The 21,996-nt window shown below is 38.9% G+C and overlaps 1 protein-coding gene across 5 annotated transcripts in view; it reads right to left on the bottom strand.

Moving 5' to 3' along the window:
* NSD1 (nuclear receptor binding SET domain protein 1) overlaps positions 1 to 21,996 on the bottom strand; it is a 151,452-nt gene that overhangs the window by 49,948 nt on the left and 79,508 nt on the right. For 4 of the 5 annotated variants that reach the window (XM_059417446.1, XM_059417445.1, XM_059417447.1 and 1 more), the window contains exons 4-6: positions 21,599 to 21,771; positions 16,461 to 19,032; positions 541 to 665 (exon numbers count right to left, since the gene is read on the bottom strand). In XM_059417446.1, coding sequence (XP_059273429.1) covers positions 541 to 665; positions 16,461 to 19,032; positions 21,599 to 21,771 — 2,870 coding nt within the window. The remainder of the gene's footprint in view (positions 1 to 540; positions 666 to 16,460; positions 19,033 to 21,598; positions 21,772 to 21,996) is intronic. The other variant, XM_059417448.1, reaches the window with a different exon arrangement.

Genomic DNA, 21,996 nt, shown 5'->3' with positions numbered 1-21,996 from the left:
GTCATACACAAAAGGACAAATATTTTATGATTCTACATATATGAGGTTAACCTAGAATAATAAAATTCATAGAGACAGAAAATAGAATGGGGGAGCATGGGTGCCTCAGTTAGTTAAGCATCTGACTCTTGATTTTGGCTCAGGTTATGACTCTCTTTCCCTCTCCTTCAGGCCCTCCCCTCCATGCTCTTTCTCTCTCAAATAAATAAATCTTAAAAAATAAAAATAAAAAGTTATCCCACCATATTTTATGTTCTATGGTTTTAATATTTTGTCATAATAATATTCCTAAATCATTACTCTCTAAAAGCAAAGGGAGGAAAAAATTTATACACACACATACTACACACAGTGCATAAAGTCATTTATACTTTCATGTATATTCTTAGTAGTGCCAAAAGCTGGAGGTAAAAAATGGAAAAAGCAAGATCCCAGGTTAAGGAAATTACTGTCCCATGCAGACAAAAAAGGATATTAAAGGCAAAACTGCAATATCCTAAAAGTACTGATGAAAAGACTGTTGAAAATGTTGGAACATACCTTGTGCACCTGTTCCTGCACCTTCTTTTGTTTTTTCTTAGGAGCAAATATCTGATCATATTCTTCTGTATACTCCAGAAGCCATTTGCTTGGCTTCCTAAGGCGTTTCTTCTCTGACCGCACAGCTAAAAGAGGAGAAACGAGTTTGTATTAACCAAAATGTTAGAGGAGAGTCCTTTGCTTTCATGAAACCATCCCTGAACTCTCAAAGGTACAGAGATGGGAAATTCTCGAAATCACTCTGCTTAAGATCCAAGACACTAAAAGTGATTTCCTATGGTTTAATCATATGCAGAAGCTGAGAGGGGAGACTGAGAGCAACTTCTGTTGCTCTATACACATACACAGACCATCTGAAGTTAAGGGAAAGGTTTAAAAAAAAAAATAAAAAAGATTAAACTGAAACTAACTAGTGTCCCATAGTGACTGATAGAGCTAACATTAAAATATAGTCTAGGGGAGCCTGGGTGACTCAGTTGGTTAAGCACCTGCCTTGGGCCTAGTCATGATCCCAGGGTCCTGGGATTGAGCCCTGCATCAGGGGCCCTGCTCAGGGGGAGTCCGCTTCTCCCACTTGCTCTGCCTACCACCACCCCACGCCCCCCCAACTCCCCCCCCAGCCCCGCCTCATGTTCTCTCTCTCTCTAATAAATAAATAAAATTGGGCCACCTGGGCAGCTCCGTGGATTGAGCCTCTGCCTTTGGCTCAGGTCATGATCTCAGGGTCCCGGGATCAAGCCCCACATCTGGCTCTGCTCAGCAGGAAGCCTGCTTCCCCTCACCCCTCTGCCTGCCTCTCTGCCTACTTGTGATCTCTGTCAAATAAATAAAACCTTAATAAATAAATAAAATCTTTAATAAAGTCTAAATAAGGGAAATACATAAAATATACCATAAATTATTTTAATAACATCTCTCTAGATTATGTAGAATACTAGACAGAATTCAGATAGAGTATTTACCTAATCAGTACTACCGTGTGAATTTCAAAAGCACTTTACACACACGTCATATCATAGTTGTAATATGAGTTTTACATTAGAAAATTGAGGAATAGATCTTAAAAGAATAATTAAAAAATATAATTATATGTATACCATTACCTCAATGACATACAGAGTATGTGGCATGTATGCCAAAGGCAGAAAATAAGATAAAAATATAGAGTTCAGGGGCGCCTGGGTGGCTCAGACCTTAAGCATCTGCCTTTGGCTCAGGTCATGATCCCATGGTCTTGGGATTGAACCCTCCATCAGACTCTTTGCTCAGCAGGAAGCCTGCTTCTCCCTCTCCCACTCCCCCTGCTTGTGCTCCCTCTCTTACTCTCTCTCTCTTCGTCAAATAAAAAAATACAATCTTAAAAAAAAAAAATACAGAGTTCAGGGTATCTTTTGAGAAAAAAAGTTGTCATCTTTTATGGTCAAATTTCAAAGTATCATACCATTTTTCTTTGAGTTAATTGTAAAATAAATACCTATTATAATTTCCCAATAAAACTTTGTCCAGTTTAACACGCTATACTCATTTTATAAGGTCTTTGGGAGCAAATCCTAATGTATACAGAATGTAGGATATAGTCTCCTCAGGAGACAATAAGTACTTCATGAGACAATGACCTCAAAGGAAACTATTTCTGCCTCAGCTCAATGAGGAATACTAGTGTTCTTTCAAAGAAATGCGTAAGTTGTGAACAAAAGCAAATGGTCAAATCACAGGCACAGTAAACTTGGCAAAGGCTTTTACTATGGAAAAAAGCCACAGAACTTTGTTAGGATGAGATATGAAAAATAATTTTTTTCTAACCACTGTAATTTCGTAGTAATAAATAGTAGTAATATATCACTTAGTTTAATTATTTAAATCTAATATAAAAGGAGCTGAAAACATATTCACCTAAAAACCTTGACATGGGTTTTTAAAGCAGCTTTATTCACAATTATCAAAACTTGAAAGCCACCAAGACACAGGAATTGATAAACTGTGGTATGTACAGACAACACTATAAAGATATGAGGTATAAAACCATGAAAAGACATGGAGAACACTTAAATGTATATTACCAGGTGAAAAAAGTCAATGTGAAAAGGATATATAAATACTGTATGATTACATATATACATTCCTGAAAAGGCAAAACTATGAAGACAATAAAAAGTAGTTAACGGGGGTAAAGAAGGAGGGCATGCACATGGAGGGGAAAAGGTCTGGATATGCAGAACACAGAGGATTTTTATGGCAGTGAAAATACTCTGTATGATACCATAATCATGAATACATGTCATTATATATTTGTCCAAAGCCAAAGAATATACAACACTAAGAATGAACCCTAAGGTAAACTGTGAACTTTGGGTGATTACAATGTGCCAATGTAGATGCATCAATTTTAACAAATGTACCACTCCAGCAGTGGACACTGGTAACAGGGAAGGTTGTGCATGTGTGTGGACAGGGTATACAGAAAAACTCTTGTTCCTTCTCCTCAATTTTGCTACACACCTAAAACTGCTCTAAAAAAAATAAAGTATTAATAAAAAAATAGAAAGTTAATGGTGGAGGCTGAAATAGTTATCAAAATTATATACCTACAGAGCTCCCAATATAATTACGGGGCTTGTTAAACACTTCAAACAATGCAATTTTCCTAACTGCTCAGTTTTAGACGATACACCTGTAAGTGATCCAAGCTGGTGAGTTTTTCCCAAGTATTTCAAAAGAAGTTAAAACCACCAGCCAAACAATGACTTAAAAAGTTCCCCTCAGGGGCACCTGCAAGGCTCAGTGGGTTAAAGCCTCTACTTTCCACTCAGGTCATGATCCCAGGGTCCTGGGATCAAGCTCCACATCGGGCTCTCTGCTCAGCAAGGAGCCTGCTTTCCATCCTCTCTCTCTGCCTGCCTCTCTGCCTACTTGTAATCTCTGCCAAATAAATTAAAAAAAAAAAAAAATTTTTTTTAATGTTCCCCTCAAGTAATAATGTTTTAAAAAATCTCTCTTGGGGGTGCCTGGGTGGCTCAGCGGGTTAAGCCACTGCCTTCGGCTCAGGTCATGATCCCAGGGTCCTGGGATCGAGTCCCACATTGGGCTCCTTGCTCAGCAGGGAGCCTGCTTCTCTCTCTGCCTCTCCGTGCCATTTTGCCTGCTTGTGCTCTCTCTCTCTCTCTGACAAATAAATAAATAAAATCTTTAAAAAAAAAAAAAAAACTCTCTTGGAGAAAAGAAATAAGCTAAAATACATTCTGAAATAAGTATATATGTATCTGTACCTGTGACAGTTAATGGTTAGCAATTTTATGCTCTGAGGCAAACAGATTATGCCTTTAATAAAGCCCTATTAGATATCATCTAAATTTTCAAACATCAATGACTTTTTTTTTTTAAAGAATTATATATTTACTTATTTTACAGAGAGAGAAATCACAAGTAGGCAGAGAGGCAGGCAGAAGAGAGACAGGGAAGCAGGCTCCCAGCTGAGAAGAGAGTCCAATGCAGGCATCGATCCCAGGACCCTGAGACCATGACCTGAGCTGAGGGCAGAGGCTTAACCCACTAAGCCACCCAGGTGCCCACCAATGACATTCTTTTTACATTTTTTTTTTAAGATTTTATTTATTTGACAGACAGAGATCACAAGTAGGCAGAGAGGCAGGCAGAGAGAGAGAGAGGAGGAAGGAGGCTCCCTGCTGTACAGAGAGCCTGATGTAGGGCTTGATCCCTGGACCCTGGGATCACGACCTGAGCCAAAGGCAGAGGATTTAACCACTGAGCCACCCAGGTGCCCCCACCAATGACATTTTTAAACACAAATAAGACCAAAGAAATATATGGAATAACATGGGTTTACTGTGTGCATGCAAGTCACAGTTTAGCCATTTAACATTCATTAATTTCTAATCTTTACTTCAAGGTAAGTGACATCATCATTTTATAAAAAATGTAACTGAGAGGTGCCTGGCTGGCTCAGTCAGTACAGCATGCGACTCTTGATCTCAGGGTTCTAAGCTTGATCCCCACATTGGGTGTAGAATTACTTTAAAAAAATGAATTTCTTAAAAAAAAAGTAACAGGCTTGAATAGGAAATGCCTTGCCTAAGCCCACTCAAGTTAGTCCATTACTTAAGTGGCAAGGCCATGATTCCAACCAAAAACTCTCCATGCTTCAAAACCACTGGGTTCTTTTAACTAAAACAGATCCCTATGCTATCACATCATCATATCCCTTATCCTACCCCACCCCACACAGCCACATCCATCACTACCTCCCCACATTAATTAGACCTCAGGCCCAGACAGGTTATGTTCTGTCTTCTCAGAAGGTTCCATGGGCTAATCTGTCCCCTCCATTTCCTCCTGAAGCTACTGTCCTCATTCTGTCTCTGGGTTTACTTCTCTCACCAAGTAAGTTCTCAGACTAAATTTTAGTCCTTTAGTTCTTTACTTCCTTAAGATCCACAAGAAAATCAACGAAGAGCAAAAAAGACTGAAAATCAATGTAAAAACTGTATCTGACATACTACTAGGTTCCTACACAAGTACATACATTGCAGGCAACCCTCTTGGGTCCCTTCCCTCCCTCCTTGGGAGCTGCTGCTCACCAAAAAAAAGAAAAGAAAAAAAGAAACAAAACAAACAAACAAAAAAACCCCACAAAAGTACATGCATTTCTCCTCACCAACATTGTATCAAACAATCCTTTAAAGGTTTAAGGTTTGGCAAACTACCAGTGGGACTATTTTAGTAAATAAAATTTTACTGAAATACAACCATGCTCATTTATTTACCAATGGCTTATGTCTGCTTTTGTGTCACAAAGAGTTAAGAGTTAACAGAAGACAGTATGGCTTACAAAGCTTAAAATACTATTTGTCCTTTTAAGAAAAAGATGACCAATTCCCCCTCTTAAATGTATAATAGGGTAACACAGTGTAAATGAAAACACCCTGGTCACAACTGAATGACTTAAAACCCAAAGTCTCCAGCTATTCCTGAGTTTCCGTTTTCCTGCCCTCTTCAACTACACCTACTCCTGAAACTCCCTACTCCCACCTATGTTCTCACCTAAACTAGAATGCTCATCCACTAAAACTACTTTTCAGTTGAAAGAACCCAGAGAACTCACCATATCCAATTACTCTATAAATGGCCAAAAGGAAGTGGCTTGCCAAATTAACATAAACAGAGTATCAAGAATGAAAGGGGAACGTGACCTTTTGGATACTAAAGGGAAATATTAAAAGGTGGAAAATAACAAAAGCTAATGAAGAGATGAATAAATCATGCAAACCTCAATACATGGCACAGAGCAAGAGCCAAAATATGACCATGTTTAAATTTCTTGGCAAATACACATCAACTCCTAGCACAGAGCCAAGACCTACTGTAAAGAATAGATATGAATTACTCATATAGGAAACTTTAGCAGTATCTTTTTAGACTGCAGAGTGTGTACATAAACCAGTTAAAATAATAAAATATCCAAAAAGTTAAATCAACCCCAGCTGTTCCCCAACTGAAGAACAGGTACATAAAGTATGGTATTCTGTTCCCTGAATACTATCCAGCAATAAAAAACAAAATATTGATATATGCCAGAATATAGATAAATCACAAAACCAGAAACATTGTGCTAAATGAAAAGAGCAAGACATAAAACGTCATATGCTGTATGATTCCATTAATATGACATGTCCAGAAAAGGCTAATGGGAGTGGGGATAGTGGTGGATTAGTGGTTGCTGGGCTGGGAGTACAAACAGACCAACTATAAATGGGACAGAAGAATCTTTTTTTTTTTAAGATTTTAGTTATTTATTTGACAGACAGAGATCACAAGTAGGCAGAGAGGCAGGCAGAGAGAGAGAGAGAGAAAGAGGGAAGCAGGCTTCCTGCGGAGCAGAGAGCCCGATGCGGGGCTCGTTCCCAGGACCCTGAGATCATGACCCGAGCCGAAGGCAGCAGCCCAAACCACTGAGTCACCCAGGCGCCCCGGGACAGAAGAATCTTACTGGATAGAAGAAATGTTCTAAAACTCATTTATGGGGATGGTTGTACAACTCAACAAATTCACTAAAAATCACCTCCTTATGCACTTAAAATGTATGAAACTTGGGACGCCTCGGTGGCTCAGTCGGTTAAGCCACAGCCTTCAGCTCATGATATCATGGTCCTGGGATCAAGTCCCAGGTCAAGCTCCTTGCTCAGCAGGGAGCCTGCTTCTCTCTCTGCCTCTGCCTGCCACTCTGCCTGCTTGTGCTCTCTCTGTGACAAATAAATAAATAAAATCTTTCAAAAAATAAATAAAATTTATGAACCGTATGGTATATAAAGTCGACTATATAAGTATACTGAATAAAGTTTATTTTTTTTAAAGTTAAGTCTTTTCTTTTTTTTTTTTTTTAAGATTTTGTTTATTTATTTGACAGAGATCACAAGGAGGCAGAGAGGCAGGCAGATTGAGAGAGGAAGAAGCAGGCTCCCTGCTAAGCAGAGAGCCCGATGTCGGGGCTCGATCCCAGGACACTGGGAGAGAGGAGGAAGCAGGCTCCCTGCTAAGCAGAGAGCCTGATGACGGGGCTCGATCCCAGGACACTGGGATCATGACCGGAGCCGAAGGCAGAGGCTTTAACCGTTAACACTGAGCCACACACGCGCCCCAAAAGTTAAGTCTTTTTAAGACTAACTAGAAAACTTTCTTTTTCTCCTCAAAATGGTGAATTTTCCTAAAGGACTACAGTACTAACATCAATATCACTCCTCACTACACATTATCAGCTCTTGTCATACCTCTACTTTCCTAAGTCTGAAATCTCAGAAGCAAAATGTTAAAGGAAGGGGGTAAAAAAAGCAAAAATCCAAACATCTCTTCATAGTAATAGTTAAGTTACTGAGTCCAACCTCTTCTGAAAACAAATAAAATGCTGTATAAATATTTTTTATGTTTTATTTATTTATTTGACAGTGAGAGAGGGAACCAAAGCAGGGGTAGTGGGAGAGGGAGAAGCAGGCTTCCCGCTGACCAGGGAGCCTGACGTGGGACTGGATCCCAGCAACCTGGGATCATGACCTGAGCCAAAGGCTGAAGCTTAACAACCTAGCCACCCAAAAGCCCCTGTATAAAGTGTTTTAAAAATTTGTCAGCAAAGCACTGACAAGACTGTTTAGAACTACAAACCAAACACAAAGGAATAGCGCAGAGAAATAAATACAGCACTGAAATGGATTTTGTCCTGAAGGCAAAGTGTAAGTGTAAGGGGTAGAAGTTTAAAAGAGAATTAACGAGCGCCCTGAGGAATAAACTAGTGCCCCGAAGGACTCTTTTCCTCAGAGTCACAATGAAGCAAAAGTACACCATTGTCCAAACCTCCAGAAGACCACAAGGAGAGGTTCTTTGGCACAAAGCAGAAGGGGAGCAAAAAGTCCTTGAGAAGCTGTGACTGGTCCTCCTGAGAATTTGCAGCTCCCATAAGAAAATCAATCAATGTGGGACACCTGGGTGGCTCACTGGATTAAAGCCTCTTCGTCGGCTCAGGTCATGGTCCCAGGGTCCTGGGACGGAGTCCCACATGGGGCTCTCTGCTCAGCAGGGAGCCTGCTTCCCTTCCTCTCTCTGCCTGCCTCTCTGCCTACTTGTGATCTCTGTCAAATGAATAAATAAAAAATCTAAAAAAAAAATAAAATAAAATAAAAAAGAAAAAGAAAATCAAGCAATCTAATTAATACATAATGTTAACAGAATAAAGGGAGTAAAAAGGAATCATTACCTCAACAGACACAGAAAAATCGTTTAACAAACAGTATATAAGGGAACGTTCTCAACCTGAAAGGCCATCTTTCAAAGTGATAGCTAATATCACAGTTAATGGTAAAAGACTAGATGCTTTCTCCCTAAGACCAGGAGCAAGACAAGAATGCCTGTTCACTCCACTTATGCTTAACACTGCACTGGAGGCTTTAGCTAGGAATTTGGCAAGAAAAAATACAAATAAAAGACATCCAGATTAGAAAGGATGAAGTAAAACTATCTTTATTAGTTGATGACATGATCATGTACGAAAAAAATCCTAAGGAATTCACAAGAAAACAATCAACTAAAAAAATGGGTTCAGCAAGGTTGCAACATGCAAAATCAATACACAAATATCAACTATATTTCTGTATAGTTGCAATGAGCAACCTAAGAATGAAATTAAGGAAATGATTTCATATATAACAGGATCAAAATGAATAAAATTATTTTAAAAACAGTAAAATACTTAGGAATAAACTGAATAAAAGCAGCATAAGATTTATACACAGAAAACTACAAAACATCATTGAAATAAATGAAACACAATTAATGAAAGCCATTCCTTGTGCACAGTTTAGAATAAACTTAATATTGTTAACTATGGCAACACTGCCCAAAACTGACATACAGATCCAGTACAACCCTCATCAAAATCCCAGCTGGAAATTTTGCAGCAATTAACACATTGTTCCTAAAATTAAAATGGAAATGCAAAAAATCCAGAAAAGCCAAACAATCTTGGAAACAAAGTTGAAGGACTCAATACTTTCCAATTTCAAATTATAATAATTACTGTACAAACAGTGTAATTAAGACTTTGTGGCACTGACATAAAGACAAGACATATATATACATACGAAAAGAAAGGAGTTGAAGGCTGAAATGAATCATCACATTTATGGTCAAATGATTTTCAGCTAAGATACCAAGACCATTCAATGGAAAAATAATACACTTTTTAACACAAATGGTGCTGAGACAACTGGAATAGACAATGGTTACTCAGACATGACACCAAAAGCACAAGCAACCAAGGAAAACACAAACTAGACTTCATCCAAATTAAAACCACTTACGCTTCAAAATATGTAATCAAAAATGTAAATGATAAACCCATTAAATGGAAGAAAATATTTACAATTCATATCCAATAATACTTAGATCCACACGAAGTAAAGAATTCTTAGAATTAAATAATAAAAAGACAAACAGTCCAATCAAAAAATAGGCAAAGGCTCTAGAGAGATGCTTCTGCAAAAGATTTAAGTAAGACTGCTAAATACATGAAGAGATGCTTAATATTAACAGCCAGCAGGGAAATGCAAATCAAAGCACAATAATGAAATACCTCATGACACTACTAGGACAGATATTTAAAATAGGTATGAGTAAAGAGGTAGAGAAACTGGAACCCTTATATATTGCAAACAGGAATGTAAAATGTCAAAAGAGCTTTGGCAAAACATTCTGACAGTTCTTCAAAAGCTTTACATACTTAATTACAAAATGACCCAGCAATTCAGCTTCTAAATATATAAACAGTAGAAATGAAAATATAGCCATACAAACCATGGCACACAAATGTTCAAATAATACTATTATTCATAAAGGCCAAAATATGGAAACAACCCAAATATCAGTTGATGAAATAATAAAAAATGGTTTGTTCATACAATGGAGTATTATTTGGCATTAAAGAGACATGAAACAGGGTTGGCCTGGGTGGCATAGTCGGTTAAGTGTCCCAACTCTTAGTTGTGGCTCAGGTTGTAATTTCAGGGTTGTGGAATGGAGCCCTGTGCCAGGCTCTGCACTCTGCCCAAGTCTCCTTGGATTTTCTCTCTCCCTCTGCCCCTCTTGCTTCTGCACATATGTGCTCTATCTCTAAAAATAAATAAATAAATCTTAAAAGAAAAGGAAAAAAAAAGGACATGAGGAAAGAGTAGTAACAGTAAGATGGCAGAACTGGAGCCCCTACAGGAGTACTCTAGAAACCAGTCAGGAGGCTGCAGACAAGTTCAAAAGAAAAGAACTATAGTATCAAAACGGGTTAAAAAAGAGCCAGTTCACTTTATCTGAGACTGCCCTCCCAATGCAGGCAAAGCTCTCCTCATGGTTGGGGGAAGTGAGGGAGGTGGGGGTGGGGGAGCTTGTGTCCAACACACCAGCTTTTCAAAGGGCTGCCCAAGAGACCAGACTGTTTAACAGGACTGGGACCACTAACAGAACCCACATAGTTTGGATTCATGAGGGCTGCTGAAGACAAGGCAGAGAATGGGCAGCATGCTGAGGAACCAGATGGCTTGCCATGAGGTAGTCAAAGGCCAGCACAGTTTGATGAGATCAGGAGAAGGTACTAAATTTATACTCAAGGTTAAAGACTGGAGCCAGCATTTGGCAATCTGGATTCCTGAAGAATTGCCCAAGGGGCTAGTTAGCATCTGTCTTGCCTGCTTTTGAGAGCAAATGGGGAACCAGTACTCTTTGAATACCTGGGAGCCACTAAGAGGGAAAAGTTGCAGGGACACAAGTAAACCTTCAGTACTGCAGAAAAACACTAGAGGGAGCAAGATTACAAGCCCCCAAAAAAGAAACAGAACTCCCTAATTAGGAAATTACACATACAAGCCCAGAGAAGCCCACCATTCAGAGGTCTCCAGAATATCCAATTGAGGTGATTGGTGAAATGTCCAGAGACAATCCCTAAAGACTAAAAGTGGTTCTTATTCAAATGCATAAAACTCGGGCGGGAGCGGGATGGATCACCAAGTACACAAAGAAACAGGGAAACATGGCCCTAATCAAAGGGTCCAAACAAATCTCCAGAAGTGCCTGGGTGCCTTAGGTGGTTAAGCATGCAACTGTGGATTTCGGCCCAGGTCACCATCTCAGGGTTGTGAGATCAAGCTCCTATGCCCAGCATGGAGCCTACTTAATAATCTCTCTCTCTCTCTCTCCTTTCCCTCAGCACCCCAACCCAGCTCTCTCTTTAAAAACAAACAGGGACGTATGGGTGGCTCAGTGGGTTAAAGCCTCTGCCTTTGGCTCAGGTCGTGATCCCAGGTTCCTGGGATGGGCCCCCCCCCCCCCCGCATCGGGCTCTCTGCTCAGCAGGGAGCCCCCCCCAGCCTCTCTGCCTATTTGTGATCTCTGTCAAATAAATAAATAAAATCTTTAAATAAATAAATAAATAACCAAAAACCATCCACACAGTTTGGAAGATAACAAATATAAGCATATGTGCGTACAACATCAGAGCACCCAGATATATGAAGCAAACACTGACAGAATTGACAGGAGTTTGAAACAGTCAAACAGTAATAGTGGGAGTATAATACCTGGCTTTCAATAATGGCTATAATAACTAGATAATCAATAAAAAATTAGAAAATCTGAACATCACTATTTATCAAATGAATCTAACAGACATAAACAGAACACTGACTCCACCTTATAGCAGCAAATACACAGTCTTCTTAAGCACACATGAACTGTTTTCCAGGATAAATCATGACAAACCACAAATCAAGTCTTAGAAATATAAGAAAACTGAAATCAGACCATATATCTTTTCTAATCACAATGGGCTGGAACTCTAGCAGTAAAAAACTGGAAAATCCACAAATGTATGAAAATCAACATACTCCTGAACAACCAATGTGTCAGAAAAGTCCCATGAAAAAAATCAGAAAATATCTTGAGACAAATATGAAAATCCTATATACCTCAACTTATGATATCCAGTAAAGGAAGTACTAAGAAAGAAGTTTACAGCAGGAAGCATCTACATTAAAAAAAAGATTTCAGGGCACCTGGGCAGCTTAGTCATTTATGCATCTGCCTTGGGCTCAGGTCATGAGTCTGGGATTGAAGCCCACATGAGGTTCCCTCCTCAGCACAGTTTGCTTCTCTCTCTCCTCTCACCCCTGCTTGTGTTCTCGCTTATAAAAAAAATCTCAAATCAATAACCTTATTTTTATACTTCAAGGAATAAGAATAAACCAAACCCAGAGTTAGCAGAAAGGAAATAATAAATATTAGAGCAGAAGTAAACAGAAAATTAAAAATATCAAGACTAAGCACTGATTTTTTTAATGATCAATAAAAATGGAAAGTCCTTAGCTACATTAACTAAGGAAAAAAATAACTAAAACCAGAAATTAAAGTCATTTCGACTGATACCACAGAAGCAAAAGAATTATAAAATACTACTATGAACAACTGCATGCAACAAACTGAATGACCTAGAAATTTCTAAAAACATGCCATCTACCAAGACTGAATCATGAAGAAATACAAAATCTGAATTAGTAAGGAGATTAAATCAATCATCAAAAGCCTCTGAAACAAAAAAAGACCAGGATGAGATAGCTTCACTGGAGAAATCTACCAAGCATCTAAAAATTAATTAATGTCAAACCTTTTCAAACGCTTCCAAAAAACTGAGGACAGAACATTTCCAAACTCATTTTATGATGTGAGCATTGCTCTCATACCAACGACAGAAAATATACTTTAAAAAAAAGGTAAACCAATATTCCTTATGAACACTGCTGCAAAAATTCTCAACAAATATTAGCAAACTGAATTCAATACACCATGACCAAGTGGGATTCACCCCAGGAATGGAAAGATGATTTAACATATAAAAAAGTTAATGTAATACAAATGTTACCAAAATGAAGAAAATCACATGACTATCTCAAGTGATGCAGACAAGGCTTGGCAAAATTCAACTTTTTTTTTTTTTTAAAGATTTATTTATTTTGTAGAAAGGGAGAGCAAGAGAGCACATATGCACATGATTGGGGAGGGAAGGGGCAAAAGGAGAGAATCTTTAAGCAGACTCCCGGCTGTGCACAAAGCCCAATGACAGTGCTCCATCTCACAACCCATGAGATCATAACCTCAGCCAAAACAAGAGTTGGACACTTAACCCACTGAACCACTCAGGTGTTCCTCAACACTTTTTTTTAAAGTAAGGTCTAGGCCCAACATGCGGCTTGAACTCATGACCTTGAGATAAAAAAATCACGTGTTCTACGAACTGAGACAGCCGGGCACTTTCTACCAATATCCCAACAGCATTTTTTGCAGAAACAGGGGAAAAAAAAATCCTAAAATTCACATGGAATCTTAATGAACACTAAATAGCCAAAAATAATCTTGGCAAAGAACAAATACATCCTTTCTTCAAAATATATTATAAAGCTACATTTCAATATGATATTGCCATAATGAGAGACGTACAGGTCAATGGAACAAATGGAGAACGCAAAAATAAACCCTAAGTGTATGATCAAATTATCTTTGACCAATATGCTAAGACTACACAATGGGGAAAGGATGGTCTCATCAATAAATGGTGCTCGGAAAAGTAGATATCCATATGCAAAAAAGAAAGACGGATCCTTATCTTACACCATATACAAAAACTAACTCAAAATGGGTCAAAGACCTAAATCTAAGATCTGAAACTATAGCACTCCAAAAAAAGCAAGGGAAAAAAACTGATTCATGACTGGAATGAAAGCAATGATTTATTTGATAACAAGTAAAAGCACAGATCACAAAAGCAAAAATAGACAAACTGGACTGCATCAAACTTAAAACTTTCTGCACAGCAAAGTAAACAATTAACATAGTGAAAAGAAATCAACCTACAAAATGAAAGAAAATATCCGCAAACCATTTACCAAATAAGGGGGAAAAAGAAAGAAAAAAGGAGGGAACGTAGGAAGGGAGGGAAGGAAGGAGGGAGGGAGAAAGCCTACAACTCAGTAAAACAAGCTGATTCAAAAATGTTCAAAGCACCTGGAGAGACTTTTTTTTTTTTAATTAAGATTTTTTTTTTTTTTAATTTGAGAGAGATCACAAGGAGGCAGAGAGAGAGGGGGAAGCAGGCTCCCCAGGGAGCAGAGAGCCCGATGTGGGGCTTGATGTCAGGACCCCAGGATCATGACCCGAGCCGAAGGCAGAGGCTTAACCCACTGAGCCACCGAGGCACCCCAATTTCTTCAAAGAAGATACACAAATGGCCAACAAGCATATGAAAAGATCCTCAACATCACTAATCATTGGGGAAATGAAAATCAAACCACAATGAGCTATCTATCATCTTACACCTGTTAGGATGGCCACTATTTAAAAATAAATAAATAAATAACAAAAGCTGGTGAGGATGTGAAAAAATTTAAACACTAAAAGTGCACTGTTAGTAGGATTATAAAATGTGCAGCCACTATGGAAAACAGTATGGAGTTTCCTCAAAATACTAAAAACAGAATTATATGATCACTTCCAATTCTGGCATACATCTAAAAGAATTGAAAATGTGATCCCAAAGAGAGATTTTCACACCCATATTCAGTACAGTTTTATTCACAATAGCCAAGATAGAAGCAACTTAAATGTCCAATCCTAAATGTCTGCTGACAGATGAATAGAAAAAAAAATATGGTTTACACATACAATGAACTATTATTCAGCTTCAAGAAAAACAGAAATCGTGCCATATGCTAAAACATGAATGAACCCTGAAGACATTATGCTAAATAAAATAATTCAATCTCAAAAAGACAAATAGTACATGATTCCACTTAGATGAGATATATAAAGTAATCCAACTTATAAAAACAGAAAGAGAATGGTGGTTGCCAGGGGATGGGGGAAAAGTAAAAAACTGTTGTTCAATTCAGTATGGTTTCAGACTTGGAGGATGAAAAAGCTCTAAAGATCTACTCTTCAATAATGTGCATACAGTAATACTGTACAGTTTAAACTTGTTCAGAAGGTAAATTTATGTATTTTTTACCATTATAAAAATAAAGCACTGCTACATGCTAACTTAAAGAACCAAAGACCAAAGTACTACATATTGTATGATTCTATTAACATGAAATGTATAGAACAGGAAAACCTACAGATTGGGAAGAAATGAGGGAGGTTAATAAAGGGTACTATGCTTCTTTCCTGGGTGATGCAAATACACCAAAATTGATTATGTTGATGACTGTAGAAGTCTGTGAATATAATAAAAATCACTGAGGTATAAACTTTAAAATGATAGATATTTCATGTATTGATTTGTATCTCAATAAAGCTGTTAAAAAAAATCTTCTACAGTAGGCAACTTCGAGAGTCTTATGTTTAAGGATAGCTTTACCCTCAACAACTATACTGTAGGGGCACCTAGGTGACTCAAATGGTTGGGCTGCTTTGGCTCAGGTCAGGATCCCAGGTCAAGGTCCTGGGATTGAGCCCTATGTCAGGCTCCCAGCTTAGCAAGGAGTCTGCTTCTCCCTCTCCATCAACCTCTCCCCCTGTATGTGCTCTCTCTGTCTCTCTCTCTCTCTCTCTAATGAATAAATAAAATCTTAAAAAAAGAAAAACTATAATGTATAATATAAAGACTTCAGCTGTTTTTCTTCTGCTGCTAAGGTAAGATACCCTGGTATTTCAGTTTTTTGTTGTTCTCAAGCCTGGTTACAGAAGGGAAGTTAAGACGTCTAAAGCTTTCAAATAAGTACTACAGAATACTTTCTTTTTCCCCAAAGCAAATGTCCCTTTGTCTACATAATCAATGGACCTTCCTTAAATTGTGTAAAGGAAGCCTAACATTCAATAAAATCTATTCACTTTCTGTAAACTAATAACTATACATAAATTTCAGGCTCAGAGCCTCTCAATTACCTACAATGCCAGAATGAGTTCCAAAAAGTTCACAGATTTAAAAAGGTCAGGGTAGGAGCACCTGGATGGGTCAATAGGTTAAGCATCTGCTTTCAGCTCAGGTCATGATCCCAGGGTTCTGGTACTGAGCCCCCATTGGGCTCTCTGCTCAGTGGGGAGTCTGCTTCTCCCTCTCCCTCTGCCCCCTACCCTTGTACTCTCTCTCTCATTCTACCTCAAATAAAATTTTATAAAAGAGGGAGAGCTTATGGTAAAACATAATTTCTGAAATTATATGGAAACCTGGACCTCAAGATTCAGATCCTACATATAAAGCTCTTCCTTCAAGGGATAGCACTTTCCTCCCAATTTACACTTGGCCCTTCCATCAAAACAGATCAACTTCAGATGAGTAACATTATCACCACTTCTCTAATCCTTATCATTGTCTCAGGAGTCCTTACCTGGTTCAGGGAGCTCAGGCTGGGGTGTCAAACTGGGAATTCCCGGCTCTTTTTCCGTCTCTTCAATGCTGGCACTGGATTTATCACAAACATTCAACCGTGGTCCAACTGCATCTAAGCAGCTGGCATGATTTGGATCTGCCAGCGTATCCTCCAGTATGTTTGCTGATGTAGGAGGTCTATTCTCTGGGAACTCATCCCCCTTCTTTACGGGGTCAGCAGGAAGCAAAACCGCAAAGGCACCCTCAGAGTTTTCCTTCTCCCTAAATCTGTTAGTACGCTTACGAGGTTTAGTGCGCCTTTGGTTTAAACGCTGCCACCGCTTTTTAGGCACCGCTTGATTTACACCATTGGGTTCATCATTCTCACTGTTCATTTCAGTATCCACCTCTGGGCCTTTTCTGTTTTCAAAAGAGGAGACTTTATCAGGAATTTTATCAGGGTCAGACTGCTTGACTTTGTTATCAAAATGAACACTAGAAAAATGGGCACTGTCTTCACTTGTTAAATGGCCCATTAACTGAAGGGGTTCCTCTTTACCAGGGTCCTCTAGCCCACCTCTTGAGGAACCATTCTCTGCAACCCCACTTGCTCTGTCTCCCTGCAGTGCAGCATCAAGAGTTACAGCTGGAAGTCGGTTGAGTTTTCTTTTGCGCTCGGTCTTTAAGGCTTTACGGTTCAATGTGTTCTTTCCCATCTGGGCTGAAAAACTATCTCGCAGTTTAGATGATGGTTTTGACCGCCCACAGTTGCGCCTAGTAACACAGTTTGAGCGACTTTTACCAGAAGCAGGGACATCTCTTCTGTCAGACACTAAGCCCGGTACAGATACAGACAACTCTCCAGACACTGTAGGGTCACCCCCACTAGGGCTAGGACGGACTGGGTTCTGAATGCCATCTCCATTTTTTTCTGAACTGTGAGTGGAGCTTCCTGAAACCAAGACCTTAGATGCACCTACAGGACTACTCGCAGAACAGTCTCCAAGACCAGGACTCCGATAAGAGACCAAGTTCTGAGCAGTCATTAACCGCTGCTCCTTAGTCTTACTATCATGCATATCTTTTAACATCATTAACAATGTACTGAATTTGTAATCTGGTTCAATAGGTATATGATTCTGACTAGAGGCAGGAGAAAAAAGTAATGGTTTTGATGGCTTTGATGTTCCAGAGTCACTCACATCTTCACTTAAGGATCTATAAGAGAGTTCCTTCAACTCTGACAGAACATGTTTCACCACTGCTGTTTCTATGTCATTTGAATCCCTGGTTTTTTCATGCATGTTGCTCAGTAGTTTTAGCCCATCCACTTTCCCACTTTTGGAAATGCTGGCCAAAGGAGAGCCTTTGGTATCAGAAGAGCAGCATTTCAAACTGCAGTCTTCATTTGTAACTGGAGGTTCCACTACAACTGGATTTTCTTTATGTTTGCACTTTATACTTCGGATCTTGGGCTGTTTGCTTTTAGAATGTAAAAGAGCTTGATTTGTAGCCCCAGCTTTTATTAGTGAGTTCTCACTGGAAACGCTTGATGGTGTGTTGAATTTTGGAGAGAAACCATCGTTTCTAAAATCTGATTGGGGTTTGCGGACAACAGTAGATACTTTAAGATCAGAGAGATTAACCTGAGATGTCTCAGTTCCAGGCTCTGCTGTCTTAGTACAATCCATTAAGTGGTCTGTATGTGAGTTAGTAATGGGGGACTTTTGCTTTGCTTTTACCTTAGTGTTTGTGGCAGGATACCTAGTATACTTTACCTTTTCATGTTTCTGCACAGATAACATACTCTCTGTTCTATCAAAAGCATCTGTAATTTCAAGGACACTGTTATCAGACTCTGAACTGTGATCTATGGGGTCCAGATCACTGCTTCCATCATCAGAAGTGGTACAAATACTAATAGAATCACTTCGCTTTTCTTCATCACCTGCTCCAATATAACAGAGCTGCACTTTTGAACTACACACCAAACCTCGTTGGAGTTTCTTCTTCTCCCCAGAACGTTTAGAGATCAAGGCACCCTCAGACAAACCCAGTAAAGAGTCACAAGTTGAAGTCTCAAATTCTTTCTTTGCCGTGTTTTTCGCACAAGAAGAAAACAGGAAACCTCCTGGGGCAGTGCTGGACCCTGTGAGGCTATTTGCTATCCTGGAAAGTTCATTAGAGGCCTGCTTATCAGATACATCCCCAGAAATAAAGTTTAGGCCGAGGTTCTCTGGAATCTTTCCCCTTCGTTCTTCCTTATGTGCTTCAAATTGCATGTGGCCCTTTTTCATACTAGTCCTTTTTGGATTATCAGAACTCTTCCTGGCTCGAGACTTAGCACAAGGCTTTTCCTTCTCATCTGCAGAATGTTCAGAGTCAAAAGCCAGAGATTTCAAGCAGCCATTAAGTAACAGGTCATGTTCTGATTCAGGATCATTTGCACAGTCCTCAAATGGCATATCCTCCTCACTGTCCAACTTGATTGAACTGGTGACACATCTTCGGTTCTTCGACCCTTTGGGAACATCGTACTGTTCAGCAAGACCAACACTGGCTTCCCATTTACTCAAAATTTTCTGAGGAACCTTAAATATAAAGGAGAAAAAGATTATCACTTATCAAAAAAAATACAAAAAGGAATAGAGAGATTATGAGCAAAGACCTCTCAAGAAACTCTTCCAAGCCTTCTAATTTCTTCAACAATACTTTTATGGTACTAGCTAGGTGTTTTAGTACCCACTGTTAACCCAAAGCCTAAACAATGGAGGATTCTTCAAATCTACTTCTACCACCAAGATCTATCATTAGAGGAAAGATTATTCCTCTGCTCTCCCTCCTTTATAAGGACCAAAGAGTAGACCATAACTAGGACTGCATTACTAATAAACATTACATTACTAAATCAAGGAATAATAAGACCCTTCCCATTTAGCCCTCCACACTTTACAACAGGACTTATTTACTTCCTGACTTACTAAGGCCAAGCACTTGCTCAGCTGTGTAAGAGAAAGCAAAAGGCTAAAGAAGATAAACATGGAAAAATGAGGACAGGAGAAAAGAGGTCAGATCTACCCTAGAAGACCCTAAACTAGAAACTCTCATTATCCCTAGGCCCCTTTATTTCTGGTGCTGTATCTGATTATTCAATACATGTTACATAAAATCTGGATTATAACCAAGCAGTCTCCTGGGCTGAGTCATGTCCAGAGACACCAAAACACCCTGGGTATTACATACGTGCCTTTGTTGATTCCTCACAGATGGAGACACTGATGCTCTGTGAAATGTTTTTTCAAACTCTTATTTTCCTCCCTGGCTTCATACAACAGTTATTAGTCAAGGTTCTAACTATTAGCTAACTATATTTTAATACTTATAAAGGGATGTTCCACTGAGCATGAAAAAATTCAGGTCACTGGAAAGGTAGCCTCCTCTTATAAAGCAATGAGCTGATTATCTAATCTATTTTATACACACTCATTAATTCTCATAACTGTGACAAGAGTAAAACAACTTTCCAGAATCTGAAAGCCCTACTGAACTCCTTTGAAAAGGGGCTTGGGGGCGCCTGGGTGGCTCAGTGGGTTAAGCCGCTGCCTTCGGCTCAGGTCATGATCTCAGAGTCCTGGGATCGAGTCCCGCATCGGGCTCTCTGCTCAGCGGAGAGCCTGCTTCTCTCTCTCTCTCTCTCTGCCTGCCTCTCCATCTACTTGTGATTTCTCTCTGTCAAATAAAAAAAAAAAATCTTTAAAAAAAAAAAAAAAAAAAAAAAAAAGAAAAGGGGCTTGGTTAAGCTACATAACTAAAGGCTTGACACAAAAGCTTGTAGTACCTCCCTACCACCAACCACCCAAAGTATTAGAACTGATGCAGTTAGCCTCCTTCATTGTAAAAATAGCATATACTAGTTATTTCAGGACATCAAATTTATCACATATTAAATATTTATAATTATTTCTAATTCTCCCAACAGTTCTGGAGGGTACATATTATTATACTAGTTTTAGAGATGAAGACACTAATCCTCAGAGAAGTCAACTAAGAAACATTAGGGACTACCTAATGACTCTAACTTATCCTAATAATGATTATTAAACATTTATACACAGAGAAGCATGAAACACTAATCGAATAGGAAATATTTCACCTTCTAGAACTGACTACATAGGAATATTAAAAGAAATAAAACAAAATTTGACTCACCCAACTTTAACACAAATTATCAAACAAATGGAAGAAAAACACAATATTCTTTATTAAAACGTAACTGGGCATGAAACCCCAATATTAAGCATGAATCACCCATACAAAAACTAGAAAACCACCATTTGCAACAACTTGGATAAAGCTAGAGAGTAACAGTGCTAAGATAAATCGGTCAGTCGATCAGTCAAAGACCAATCCCGTATGATTTTACTCATACATGTAAGTTAAGAAACAAAAGAGCAGGGGTGCCTGGGCAGCTCAGGTCATGGTCCCAGGGTCCTGGGATCAAGCCCTGCATCGGACTCCCTGCTCAGCAGAAAATCTGCTTCTCCTCCCTCTGCCTACTGCTCTGCCTCCTTGTACTCTCTACCTCTGTGTCAAACAAATTAAAAAAAAAAAAAAAAAAAAAAAAAAAGAGCAAAGGGAATAAAAGAAAGAGAAAGACAAAGAAACAAACTCTTGAAATTACAGAGAACAAACTGATGGTTACCAGAAGGAAGATGGGGGAAATAGGATGAAGATTAAGGAGCGCATTTGTCTGTGAATAAAAACAAAAAGCCAAGACAACAAACAAAAATGTTTATCTTTCTCATTTTCTAGAGAAATATTTAATCCATAGAGTGAGAAAGAGAAGATTTCATTTCAATGATCATTTTCTTCTTACAAGAAGTAAGACGAAAAAAGACTGGTCATGTCATTTTATACTGTCACATCTAAGTGACAAGGCAAAAGTTATCTGAAATCATTTCTCAAAAAATTGAGAATTGTAAATATATGGAAGGCTGGTCCTATTTCATCCCAGGAAAAATACTGCTTTCATCAATTTTCTCACAAATACCCTACTATCAAAAGAAGTAACTTACATTTGAAAAATATAAGACTTCTTCCTTGACTCTTCCCTGTCCACCCCAAAGAAGATAATTAGAGAGGCTTTGTTTTTTTTACCTTGTGCCTATATCCTTTTTCTTTTTGCTTCCCTCTTCTCCTAAGAACAGGTAGCTCTTCAAACTGATGTCTGCCTTCGAACATGACGATTGCTTTTCCAGCCACCCAGGCTCTCTCTGAAGGGTCCCCAAAAGCCTCCACGTAGTACTGTCGATAGGGCCTCCGGTTTGAAACTAGACAAAAATAAGAACCAGTGTCATTACTTTAAAAAGATGACTGTTCATCTTCAAGAGAACAGCCGTATCACTACTGCCAAAGAAATCTCTACTTAAAAAAAAGAAGAACAGGGACGCCTGGGTGGCTCAGTTGGTTAAGCAGCTGCCTTCGGCTCAGGTCATGATCCCAGCGTCCTGGGATCGAGTCCCGCATCGGGCTCCTTGCTCAGCAGGGAGCCTGCT

This window comes from Mustela nigripes, chromosome 12, assembly GCF_022355385.1.
Source record: "Mustela nigripes isolate SB6536 chromosome 12, MUSNIG.SB6536, whole genome shotgun sequence".
Taxonomy (NCBI): Eukaryota; Metazoa; Chordata; class Mammalia; order Carnivora; family Mustelidae; genus Mustela; species Mustela nigripes.
The sequence above is the reverse complement of the archived record's forward strand: the minus strand, read 5'-3'. Positions and strand labels throughout refer to the sequence as shown.